A 12,297-nucleotide genomic window follows, 5' to 3' on the forward strand; every position below is an offset into this window, starting at 1 on the left:
CCATTTTACTCGTCAAATTGATACTGCAAATCTTACTGCTGTGAAAACATTCATATTCTAGCGCTACTTATGATGTTCAAAACAGGAAATCTGAAATTATGTCGGAAATAATGTCAGAATTTCAGAGAATTTTTTAATGGTCTTTTGATTTATGTTGCTGGGGAAAAAAAAAGATTTTTATATGTCATCCTGATATACGGCATTGGGAAAACGAAGAAGAAATTTATTGCAGAGAACTGCTATGTTCAATCTTACAGAAGGATCGTTTTGCTTGTTGTGTTTAGTAGCCTGTCATGGTTAAAAGAAGTATGAGCAGCGTCAGTGCACAGAAGGGATATTTTGGTTTTCAAAAGCCTCTGGGAACTGCAAGCATAATATACTTTTAAAGTACAAGGGATCAAAAAAAAGACATTTCCAGCTAAATTTGCTTATAAAATCATAACCAGTACCTGAAAAGCCATTGATGTGAAAGGATGCCTTGACTTAATGTTAGGTTGAGGGTCAAATTCCTGAAATACTCCTGCTTTTTATCTGTCAATACTGCTTCTGAGGTCAAGTGTCTGATCTTACCATTTAATGCAGCAGCTGATTTGCAGCATATTTTATTAAGACATAATTGTAAAGGCTAGGGCTGGTGCTGGGAAAGGTCATGGATTTCAGGAGAAGTGTGGGAGTAATACTCATGAGCCATAGAAGAAACAGATTATATGTTACAGCGGGATCAGTTCTAGCCACAGTAGGAGTTCTGAGAAATGTAATCTTTTGGTGGAAGACCATAAAATGATTTCCATGTAGTAGAAAACCTCCTGTGTTTTTCCATGAAGGCTGTGTCTCTGCTGTTCCATGGCTGCTGGCTTATAACGTGTTACAGACACAAGGCTTGCTGTGTCCCCTGGAACAGCAGGATGCAGATCTGCTCCCATCACCCATGGAACAGCTGCTTGGAGGGCTGACATGACTGAGCTCAGCGCAGTGTTTGCATCTCCTGAAAGACAAACGTGTAGGTGAGCGACCACTTCATTGTGGCCACAATGCTGCTCTTTCATAACAGGGAGAAAACAGAAAAATTGTAATGAAAAGGCCAGACACCAGCTACACCCTTGGGAAGAGGAGAACAAAGGATGACTTAAGCTTAGACATAAGACATTAGCTAGTTGTGGCACAAGTCAGACCAGTCTTTACATACTGGCAAGCCCCAAATTATACCCAGCCTGAGTTTTTACATTTAAGTCTACTAAGAGCTGCCATAAATGTTTCAGGTTGTGTTGACAGAGTTCTGGCCAGGAGGGTGGGTTGTGCGTTGGTTTTGTCCTCTTTTCCTTTCAAGAAAGGAGTATTGTTCAAAATTGGGCTTACTCTTTTCAGTGTAGCTTGCTGCAAATTGGCAATTATGGTTTCTTCTGGCTTTGCAGCTGATTATGTTAACCTTCATTAAATTAATTATCTTCTGGCCCATGACTGCACACACAACACTTAGTAAAATGGAATTACAGTAGAACCCTGCCAGCTCTTGTCACTCCACTTTGTAACCCTTGTGGGAGCTTGCATAAGGCTCAGTAGTGAGGTGATGACATGAGCATTCCAACTGCAGCTTCCAGCTGGTTAGGTGTAGGCATTGCTGATGGAGTGATCTAATTTTAAGGTGTACTTACTTACATGAAACACACAGAAAAACAAATTGCAAATTAGGACTAAGTAAATGGCCAAGCTGTATTTTATTGGAATATGTTCTTCTTCTGTTTTATTGCTGGTTTGTTCTGAGTTTTCTGCTTTCATTGCTCCATTGATTAAAGGTGTTAGTAAGGCTATGTTATTAAAAATAAAATGATAGACATATTGCAATAACTGATTAATATTGGTAGACTTTCTGTAAGTCCTTTAGTCCATCATTGCTTAAAAGCAAGACAGAGTATTTGATTTAAATTCTATGCAATACATAGACTCCTAAATTCCCATTTCATGTTTTGACACAGGCTTCCTCTGTGGAATATCGCTTAGCAGGGCTGCCTGGTTTTCCCTGCTCTTGCTTTGAGTCCTTTGGGGATCACTTTAAAATTGATTTGAGTGGGGTTTTAGTAGCAGTTAATTATACTAATTTCTGAAGTGACCATTTTCCATTGGTGACTGTGCAGTGTCTCATAGGGGATGTTGCAAAACTGCAAGAGTTCTGCCATCGTGAAACTTGATTTTTCATTAAGATGAGAGTTCCATCACATTTCTTCAGGGAAGTTAAATCTTTACTTTCCTATTTTTTACCCATTTCTCATGTAAAACTACAATTGGGTCTACTTTGAATGCTAGTATTAGGGGGAGAGTGCATGTGTGTTGCTGTTGCAATGGGCTTTTTTGGTGCAATATATTGATTTTCATATGCATAGTGCAATATATTGTTTTTCAAAGAGTTTTACTCTATCTTTTAGCTTTTTTCTTTTCTTTGAAATAGAGAGAAATTTCAGTTAAGCCAAAACAGCTTTTCTCTGTGTAAGTCTATTTGAAAACACTCGCAAAACCAGACATGCTAAACTTGAGAGCTATAAGAGAAATACCAGTATAGAGATATCTAGTATAGCTATAGTGTGTGTATCTATCTATCTATCTATCTATCTACACCTGTCAGTAATATGGCTTATTGCTGCCTGGGTGTAGTGTGTGGTAGAAGAGCAGCAGTGATATTAAAAAGCAGGTTGTTTTCAAGTGGTGAAGGGGTGAGAGAGTTAACCTGTAAAAAGTGCTTGTGTTCACTCTGTGTGAGTTCTTTTCATCCTCACCACAAATACGCTCACAGATAAGGAAACAGAAAGTAGTTGGTTTTACAAAACCAGTTCAGTAGTTCTGTTACGAGCAAAGTGGAATATTATTTCTGTGTAGCAAGAGGATTGCTGTTGTGTGTGTCAGCAGTCAGAAAATGCTGCCTTTGAGGGAAATGTGCCTGGTGGTGGACATGGCACTGGCTTAGTCTAAACTCATACTGATTCCAGAGACCAAACTATTGACACCTGGGCTTGGGTGGGATCCATGAGCAGTAATCAGTGGTAAAGACAAAGGAGCTGCTGCTCATTTCCAGGCTTGGTGCTTTGCCGGACGATATGGGGAGGAAGGTTAAAACAATTGAAGGAACTGTTCCTTTTTCAGTCTCTGGGGAAAAAAGAATTGTCTGACACACTTGATCAGATCTCCTGTTCCTGGCATTTTAACACTTCTCTGAGTGCAAGAACACCACAAAAGGGTTGAGGCTGGAAGAGACCTCTGGAAGTCATCTGGTCCAACCCCCTGCTCAAGCAGGGCTGTGCAGAGCTGGTTGCCCAAGACCACGCCCAGCTTATGAATGTCTCCAAGGATGGAGATTCCACAGCTTCCCTGGGTAACCTGTGCCAGTGCCACTGGTCGTCTTTCAGCTGGCTTCACAAAGTGTCTGGTAGTGTATGTGCCCTGACTTGCTTAGGTTAGGATATGGAGCTGGCTGGTTCTGGCTGCAGGCATCAGCAGCAGAATGTCTGTGTGAGAGAGCATGTGTGAGGGCTAAAGTCTGTTCAGGAGAATGGCTTCGTGTGTTTGTCCTGGAATATTTGGTATGGGGATCTGGTTTTCAGGATGCAGATGATTTCTACCAATTTTACTCCTGAATTTTTGCACTTTTACCATCAAAAGCGTTCTTGCCAATTCCTGATGTCCTGGATGTTTCAGGTCCCCAATATATCTTGAGCAATAAAGGAGTTTTGATAAGAAAATAATGTAAAATCTCCATCCTGCATGTAGGGAATGCCAGTTACAGAAATCTAAACTGTATTTTTAGAGTTACCTAATTTCATGGTTTCTTAGGTAATAAGTCAGAAAGAGGGTACTTCAAGCCCCGTTTCAAGTAAGTCCTTTCAGTAAGATGCTTTTCCTGCAGCACTTGGAAAACACCATTAAGAATTCTTGCCCAAGAGTATAACAGTGATGTGTTACAGGAGCCCTGGCCTCTGAGGCTGTTTGTTCAAATCCTTTTGTTTATTATGAGCTGGAATGCAGGGCTGTGGGCTGGGCTGGAGAACACCAGCGTGGTGCCTTCGTGACACTTGGCATTAACAAATGGCATCTTTGTTTGAGTCCCTGCAGCTCATGGAGCTGTAGAGGGGCTGTGTCTGGAGAAAGGAGCACGTGTCAAGTGGCTCAGTTGTGTGGAACAAATGCAGCAAGTGGAGGAGGAGAACTTTTCCCCTGGTCATTTTTGATAAACTGATTTAGAATATGGTCTAGAAGCAAAGAGACCATATTTAGTCTTCATGAAGACTAAAACAGAGCTCTACAAGGACTGGGAAGAAAATGACAGTCTAAAGACTGGTAAAGTGTTGTGTAAAATTTTATGTACTGGTCTTTAATTGTTTATATTGTGCTGGTTTACTTCTATCTTATTTCAAATTAGTGATAAGTTTTAAATACTTCATACTGTTTAAAGTATATAATTATGTGTAAGGGGGAAGAAATGTAGCTCAGTTAACTTCTGGAAATACGTACTTCTGAGGAAGTGTTGCTGTGTAAAAGGGATTGCTTTTCTAACTAACTAGTTCACTTGTTAGAAGTTCTCTGTTTTAGAAGTTCTCTGCATGAAGAGAAAGAGAAAGTATAATAAATGATGCTTAATGCCTTTTGTTCAGAGCAGGTTTAGTATTGATGGGCAGGCATTTACCAAGATTCTTCCTTTTGAACATCGTGTACCCAGAACAAAATACTATTAGGTGTACGTCATGGCTTTTATTTCGTTGTTTATGGGAATGAACTGGAAGGAAAATAAACAGCCTGAGTATTTAAGGGACTTTCTGCTATGACCAGAGACTTTGTTTATTGCTCTGATGTGTGCTTTGAATGTGTAGATGCGTAGCAGCTGGTGGTAGTGCCTGCAGACAGGAGTTTGTGCCAGTGCATTTCTTTGTGCAATGGAACGTGTAATGTGCAAACAAGCAAGAATTTTAGTAAAGTAATGGGAAACAAATTAACATCTTTAAATTTTTGGGTGGTTTTTAGAGTGCTCTGCAGTTGGAGAGACAGCGATGGTGGGTGAAAGGAGAAAAACGGGGAGAAATCTCTTTTCAGAATTTGGGATAAGGTTGCACAGGATGCTCTTAGTATATTGAGCCTCAGCCCCATGGAAAGAGGCATTGCTTCTGGGGGTGCTGGTCCACAGTGTCTGAACATGAGCCAGTGTGGGCCCAGTCAGCCAGGAAGGCCGATGACATCCTGGGCTGTACCAGCAATAGTGTGGCCCACAGGACCAGGGCTGTGATAGCCCCTCTGTACTCAACACTGATGAGGCCACACCTTGAATCCTGGAATCAGTTTTGGCCCCTTTATGACAAGAAGGACATTTTGGTGTTGGAGCATGTCCAGAGAAGGGAATGGAGCTGTGACACGGGCTGGAGCTCAAGTCCTATGAAGAGTGACTGAGGGAGCTGGGGATGTTTATCCTGGGAAAAAGGAGGCTCAAGGGGTAAACTTACTGCTCTCTACAAGTCCCTGACAGGAGGCTGTAGCCAGGTGGGGGTCAGGCTCCTCTCCCAGGTAACAAATGACAGAATGAGATGAAATAACTTCAAGTTGTATCGGGTTGGTTTAGACTGGACATTAGGAAAGATTTATTTCCCAAAAGGGTTGTCAAGCACTGGAACAGGCTGCACAGGGAAGTGGTGGATTCACCATCCCTGGAGGTATTTAAAAGATAGGTAGATGTGGCGCTTGGGGGCATTGTTTTGTGGTGGGCTTGGCAGCGATGGGGTAATGGTTGGACTCAATGATCTTAAAAGTCTTTTCCAACCTAAACAAATCTATGATTCTTCTTAAATTTATGGCACATCTGTAAGAGGCAGTTTATTATGCTGCTGCTGATACATGAGCACTGCAGTGTATCTCGTACCTTCCTCGAACGTAAGGAACTTGCTGAGGCTCTTGGTGGTACTCATTTCATACTACCTCGATGAGGGAGCTAGTCCTTGGCTGTTGTTACCTTTTCCAGGTGAGATACTGTCTAGTCATTTTTTAGACTGTTTTGGAGAGATTATCTCTAGTGAGTGTGAGTAACCCCAAAGACCATTTCTGTAAGTCATATGACTACTTTTGCAGGGACTGGAGATAATGTGCTCAGTGGATTGCACATGGTGATCACTTTAAAAAAAGCTGTGCCTTACTGGTTTGCAGTTCTGTATCTGAACAGGATTAGGAGCCATGTAGGATTAGACAAACAATTCAAAATACAGATACTTAGTAAACCTTGTAGAGCAGCGGCTTTTCTTTTTGTGGGAAAGACCAGTGTTTTACTGTCTTCTGGCTGTTTCTCCCTTGGCAGCAGCTCAGTTCTGCCAGGCTGTGATAAAAGCCAGGTGTAACTATGGGCTCTGTGTTAGCCACCCCAGCCAGGAGTAGCCAAGGTGCTGCCAGGCTGTCACAGGCTGTTCAGCTCCTCTTTGACTGCTGGAAACACAAGGGATAGTGCTGCCAGTTCGTGCTCCTTTATTTTGGAAAACTGAATTACTGCAGGGACTGCAAGAGGGATCCTCAGTGTTTAGCTCAGTGATTTAAGTGAATACTAAATTACATTATTGTCAATTTTTTTCCCCTTACTTTCTCCCTACCCCGACCTACAGATTTTAGGTGGATTATAGGGGGTCTTTGGGTCGAGATTCTCTGGTGTCTGTGGGTGCCTACATAGACACCTGCTGTTCCTCCCTGGGGAACAGAAGGGAGAAGATGGCACGAAAGCAAGAGTAAGGGGCAGGATCCTTCAGAAGTTTTGCTAATAGTCAGAATTTAACTACATCTATTTGTAGGCCACAACCTTGTTTTTTCTTTAGTAGTGTTTATTTTTACTTGAATCCATTGTTTTGCTGTTAAATGTCACTTATAGCAGTTGGTCTCTTCCAGGTAGTCTAGCATTAACAGAGCATAGTGTTATGTGTTTTTAGTTTGCATTATGTCTGTTGTTCCTGAGGAGATTCAGGACACTTGGAAATCTTCACGATGAGAGCAGCCATTGGAATAATCTCCCCAGGGAAGTGGTGAATCCCCAAAGATTGGACACTTTAAATTCAGCTGAACAGGGTGCCTGGACCATCTTGTCTAGACTCTGCTTTTGCCAAGAAAGCTTGGACTTAGATGGTCCTTGAGGTCCCTTCCAACCTGTCATTCTATGATTGCTGCTGGGCAGAGTTTTAACCATACTGCTTATGCCTTGTAAGCCTGACTGATTTTTGGGGGGACTTGAAAGTGCTGTTCAGCATCCCATCATTGAGAGATTTTATCATCAGGTCATTGCTAATATATTTCCCTATTTTTTAGTTCAAATCAGTTCTCCATACTACTTAATTGACTATATATTAATGTCAACTTCAACTTAGATGGCATTGTTTCCTGTATAATCTGTAATGCTAACTTTTAATTAGTAAATTTAATCATACTTGTGTTGTATCTTTAACTGCTTTCACTGAGATAACACAGAATAAAACTGATAAGACTTCAAGATAGCAGTTACTTGTCTTCAATTTCATGGTGATGTATTTTCGTGCCGAAGACTTTTTCTTGTTCCCATATTTAGCTTTTACTTTATCAGGAATCACTGTGTAATTTCTAAGTTGGAGATATTTAAATATTTCCTCTTATAAGAAAAATCATGTTTAATGCTTATCTCCCAAAATATAACCTCTTGTCCCTATCTCAGGCTGTTTTCTGGGGTTTCAGTATTGATGGATTAGTGAAGTATTGAACTATCTCAGTGCAGCTGGAAGGTTAAGATGATTCTGGCAGAAAGCAAAGAGGATTACTTTAAAGGCAATGAATATGATAATTTACACACTAAATGTAATTGAATTGTCATGAGACACAGAACATGCCAAATTTTGATTCACACATTGCTTATGCAGAGGAAGGGATGGTAAGCCATGGCCACGTTTTCAGCATAAATCAGGAACTTGCTTTCTGGTGCAAATACAGTTTGGCATTCTTTTAAGCAAAAGTTCAAACTATTTTTGAGCTTACACTGTTATTCTATCTGCATTGTTGAAGATCTGTGCATGTCCTTTTGAGCACATTTTAAAATAAAAATATAAGCCATTTTTAGTTAAAAAAATGTATTGACTACATACTATGTGAATGTACTGACTATTGTGTATTACAGTATTGTCCACTTACGTTCAGCCACTCTTTCACTCTTTCTCAAATTAAATCTAATCTCTCTTTTGCCTGAAAGTTAGTGATAGGAGTTTTTCCCTATTTCTTGAAGCTCAGCAGCAGGTGTACTTCAAACAAGGGAGCTTTTCCCCCACATCTGTCCATTGGAGAAGTGGAGATTAGGGTCAAGTAGTACTTAAATTTGCTGAAGGAATGTCAGGTTTCTAAGGAAGTTAAAAGTTTACTTTTTAAAAACCCGTAATTGGTCTTCTGTAAAGACTTGTTATAAGCACAGATCTGTCTTACAAAAGAAAACACAATTTAATTTTGGTTACAGTTCCTTTATCTTCTCACTTTGAAAGTAAAACCAGGGTTCATCCACTGCTTTTTCTCACTGTTGATTTGGTAGCTTTAGTGGACATTGTCAGTTTAGTAGACGCGCTATGCCAGCTAGTAAAGATTAGGAGCCAGATTGTTGTAGTTGTGCTGGAGGAGGAGATAGTGCTGAAATGTCCTGGCAGTGGTGTGAAGTTGTGTCTGTGCCCTTTCGTGTGACGAGGCTGGGGAGGGGCTCTGGAGGGCTGTGGGGGGGGGTGGGAGCTGTGCCTTGATCAGAGCTCCCGTGGGCAGCCGGGGTCACAGAGCCCTGCAGTGGCTGTAAAGCTGGGTCAGGGAAAGCGCACCTGCGCCCAAACTGCTTTGTGTCTTGAGTCCCCTTCAGGCTTAGGAATAAATGTGGATTTGGCACCTGAAAGCAGGGGAGGAGCAGTGTTTCTGCTTGGACGAACCAAAATATGAGCAATGTGAAATGATTCTACTTACCTCTTACCTTACAGGGAGGAAATTATTTATCCGTGTGGTGGCTCAGAGATGTAAAGCTTCCAAATATAGCAGATTGAATTATTTATTTATTTTTTTCCCCCCTCCCTCAAATAACTGTGTAAGTACATGTGTGCTGGTTCTGCCACACACTGGAAGAAATGACAGAGCTCTGTGTCCTTGCTAATAAACAGGGGTAATATGATTGGGAAATGATGCTGGCCAGGAAAAGGGGACCAGGTGAGGGTAACAAAGTGTGACTTCTGGGGATCATAAATGAAAGATTTATAGAAGCAGCCAGATTTTCCCCTAGGGGAAGCTTGGGACAAGCAGTGCTGTTGTCTGAATGCTGGTGCTTGTCTGTGGTGGGTCTTGTGTCTGTGGTGGGTCACACTGAGGTTCTCTTTGCGTTCCCCTGGAGAAACTTGGAGTGAAAGCAAGCAGAGACCATGCTAAATCTCTAACAGATGTCTTAGAAGGCCACCTTGGCACAACTTCTTGTCTAAATGTTGAGAAATATGTAGGCAAACTTTATTAAAGGAACACTAGGTTTGAACAAATAATTGTGTTAATGTCATACGGTAGAAAACTGTAATATCTGATCTGTTTTTCTATTTCATGGCCCAGATGGTTGGTATGTACAATTCTTGAAGTTCGTTATGTTGCCATGAACTAGACAGTGAAGAAAAACACATGCTTGGAGTTATTTTTGTAACAGTGTTAGGTTGAAATATATTTTAAACCTTTTAAAATCCTTGCTTTATCTGAAGTTCATTGCTTTTTAATAATCAAAAGAAATCAACTCTTGAATCTTTCACAAACTTACTAATTAAGGCTGATTTACCTCATTGGTTTGATATAATTACATTTGGGATACTGAAGTACATTCTGTTGTTGGGTATTCAAACAAACAACTTTTCCTTTCTTGGTGCTCTCTGGTCCTGTCCATTTTCTAGAGATAGTCTCTGCTCAGGGAACAGGACTTACCAAAACTTGAACTCCACTCATGTACTAAGTGCTGCATCTGCAGTGTCCTCATGTCTAATGCTTACTCACACATTGTTTTTCTTCTTGCCCGTCAGCCTTCCTGTTGTCATATCCTTACACTTCTTCCAGCTCGGGGTTGCCCAAGGTACAGTTCTGACACTGTAACACCCCCCTTCCCTGTTTTCTGAGAAATAAGTTTTAGGCAATTTCTAAGAAGAAGCCATGCAGTATTTCTTCAGCATTCTAATACCTCTACAACTCCTGTAAATAGTTCACACATTTGTTTTAAGCCAGCAGTGAATGTTTCAGCTTTCTCTGACTATTAGAATGTGGAATTCCCAGTTCTAGTGGTTTTCAGTACTTTCTTCAGTCCTTCATTTAGTGGGTTGTGCAGAATTATTTTTTTACTGTATTTAATATCTGCATTGGTGGAAAATCAGAAATATTCTCAACCAGCAATTAAGATGCTGTGCAGTAACTGTACTTTGCTTTGAGCAGTATTCAAGACATGCACCAAGGTCATATTTTGCTTTGACACAATAGTTTTGGCATTTCTCCATTGAAGTAGTCTCCCTGAAGTTGAAGTTTATTTTCCAAGTATTTGGCTGCAGTTCTTTGTTCACAAGGGAGAAAATCTGAACAGCATTATTTTAATTCCTCTACAGGTGCAGTTGCTGAGCAGGATGCTGCTATCAAACTTGCCCAGGAACGAGCAGAAATAGTTGCCAAGTATGACAGAGTAAGTGAACTTGTTAATAATTTAAAAGACATTTTATAATGAATTTTAGTAATATGTCTGTTTAAAAACTGAATCATTATTCCAGCTAGCTGTTGTTCAAAATACTCTGTCGGGTACTAATCTGATGTTTAATGACACACTGGCCTCTGGGTGAATTAAATTCTCCCTCCATGGGGGATATTCTGGGTAATGACTCAATCAACTAATTTTTCAGGTGCATAGCAAGTTACTTTGGGACTATTTCAGGGAGTGTATTGTATGAGAAATAGTGAAAGTGGGGTGTTTGAGGATGCTCAGTGTATCTATTAGATCAGAAAGACTCTCATTTTACTTTTTATTTATTTAGTATTTGGTTATAGTAGTAGAAACACTGAAATCATTGCAGAAAAAGTAAAAGATGAGTGAGTTGTATGGTTTCTAATATTGTTATGGAGAACTAATGAAATGCCTTGGTCATGTCATGTTTGATCTTGGACCCCTTGTCAGGACAAGCCTGGCACAGAGTATACCTAGATTGCTTACACTGTAGTCAGGTATTTTTGTACCACTTACAGACTTTTAAGTGTCATTGGAGAACTGAGCAATACTTGTGTTTGTAGAGATCATGAAATGTTTTATTTGCCAGACTTGCTGGTGTTTGCACAGTGTGTGCAGGTGAGTGAGTGGATCACCTTGGAATAAAGAAAACACGCTCCTGTCTGGCTAGCTGACACCACACGCCCCTCAAAGCTGCTCTGTCACTGCCATCCTCAGCTGGGCAGGGGAGAGAAAATAGAACAAAAGTCTTGTGAGTTGGGATAAGGTTGGGGGAGGGATCCTTCACCAATGACTGTCATGGGCAAAGCAGACCTGACCTGAGGAAATCTGTTTAATTTATTACCAATCAAATCAGAGTAGGATAATAAGAAAACAAAAACTGAATCTAAAACATTTTATCTCTTCCCCTCCCTTCTTCCTGGGCTTAACTTTGTTCCCAATTTTCTCTACCTCCTCCACCCGAGCAGCTCAGGAGGATGGGGAACGGGGGCTGTGGTCAGTTCATCCCACGTTGTTTCTGTGGCTCCCTCCTGCTTGGGGGTTTGTCTCCTTAAACTCTTGCCTTTTTCCAGTGTGGGGTCCTTCCCACAGGCTGAAGTTCTCCATGAACTTCTCCAGTGTGGGTCCTTCCCATGGGTTGCAGTTCCTCATGAGCTGTTCCAGCACTGGTCCCTCCCACAAGGTCAGTCCTTCAGGCACAGGTGCTCCAGTGCGAGTTCCCCATGGGGTCACAAGTCCTGCCACCAAACCTGCTCCAGTGATGGGCTGGGCTGTGAGCAGCAGCAGGTCCATTTTGGAGCTGGCTGACTTTGTCTCTGTTGGATGTGGGGGAGGTATCCAGCGGCTTCTCAGAGAAACCCCTGGAGCCCCCTGCTACTAATACCTGGCCCCACAAACCCAATACACTTTTTGTTCTGAGTGGTGGCCTGATTTCGTACCCAGTAACCTGTGTATAGCCCATACCAGATGTAGATAGGGCTGAAATGGAGTTAAACTTCTGCAAACCTTTTGCAAGATTGGCAATTGGAATAGAAGAGTGGGACATGAATGAAGGCATCACTGAGAGAAAACTCAGTGCT

The 12,297-nt window shown here is 41.3% G+C and overlaps 1 protein-coding gene across 4 annotated transcripts in view; it reads left to right on the plus strand.

Annotated features, from left to right (window-relative positions):
* The window catches only part of USP6NL (USP6 N-terminal like), a 112,416-nt gene that overhangs the window by 41,658 nt on the left and 58,461 nt on the right, over positions 1–12,297 (plus strand). For 3 of the 4 annotated variants that reach the window (XM_032105917.1, XM_032105918.1, XM_032105915.1), the window contains one exon: positions 10,608–10,681. In XM_032105917.1, the coding sequence (XP_031961808.1) occupies positions 10,608–10,681 (74 nt within the window). Of the gene's footprint in view, positions 1–4,165; positions 4,324–10,607; positions 10,682–12,297 lie in introns of those variants that run through there. The other variant, XM_032105916.1, reaches the window with a different exon arrangement.

Source organism: Corvus moneduloides, chromosome 4 (genome assembly GCF_009650955.1).
Source record: "Corvus moneduloides isolate bCorMon1 chromosome 4, bCorMon1.pri, whole genome shotgun sequence".
In the NCBI taxonomy this organism is placed as follows: domain Eukaryota; kingdom Metazoa; phylum Chordata; class Aves; order Passeriformes; family Corvidae; genus Corvus; species Corvus moneduloides.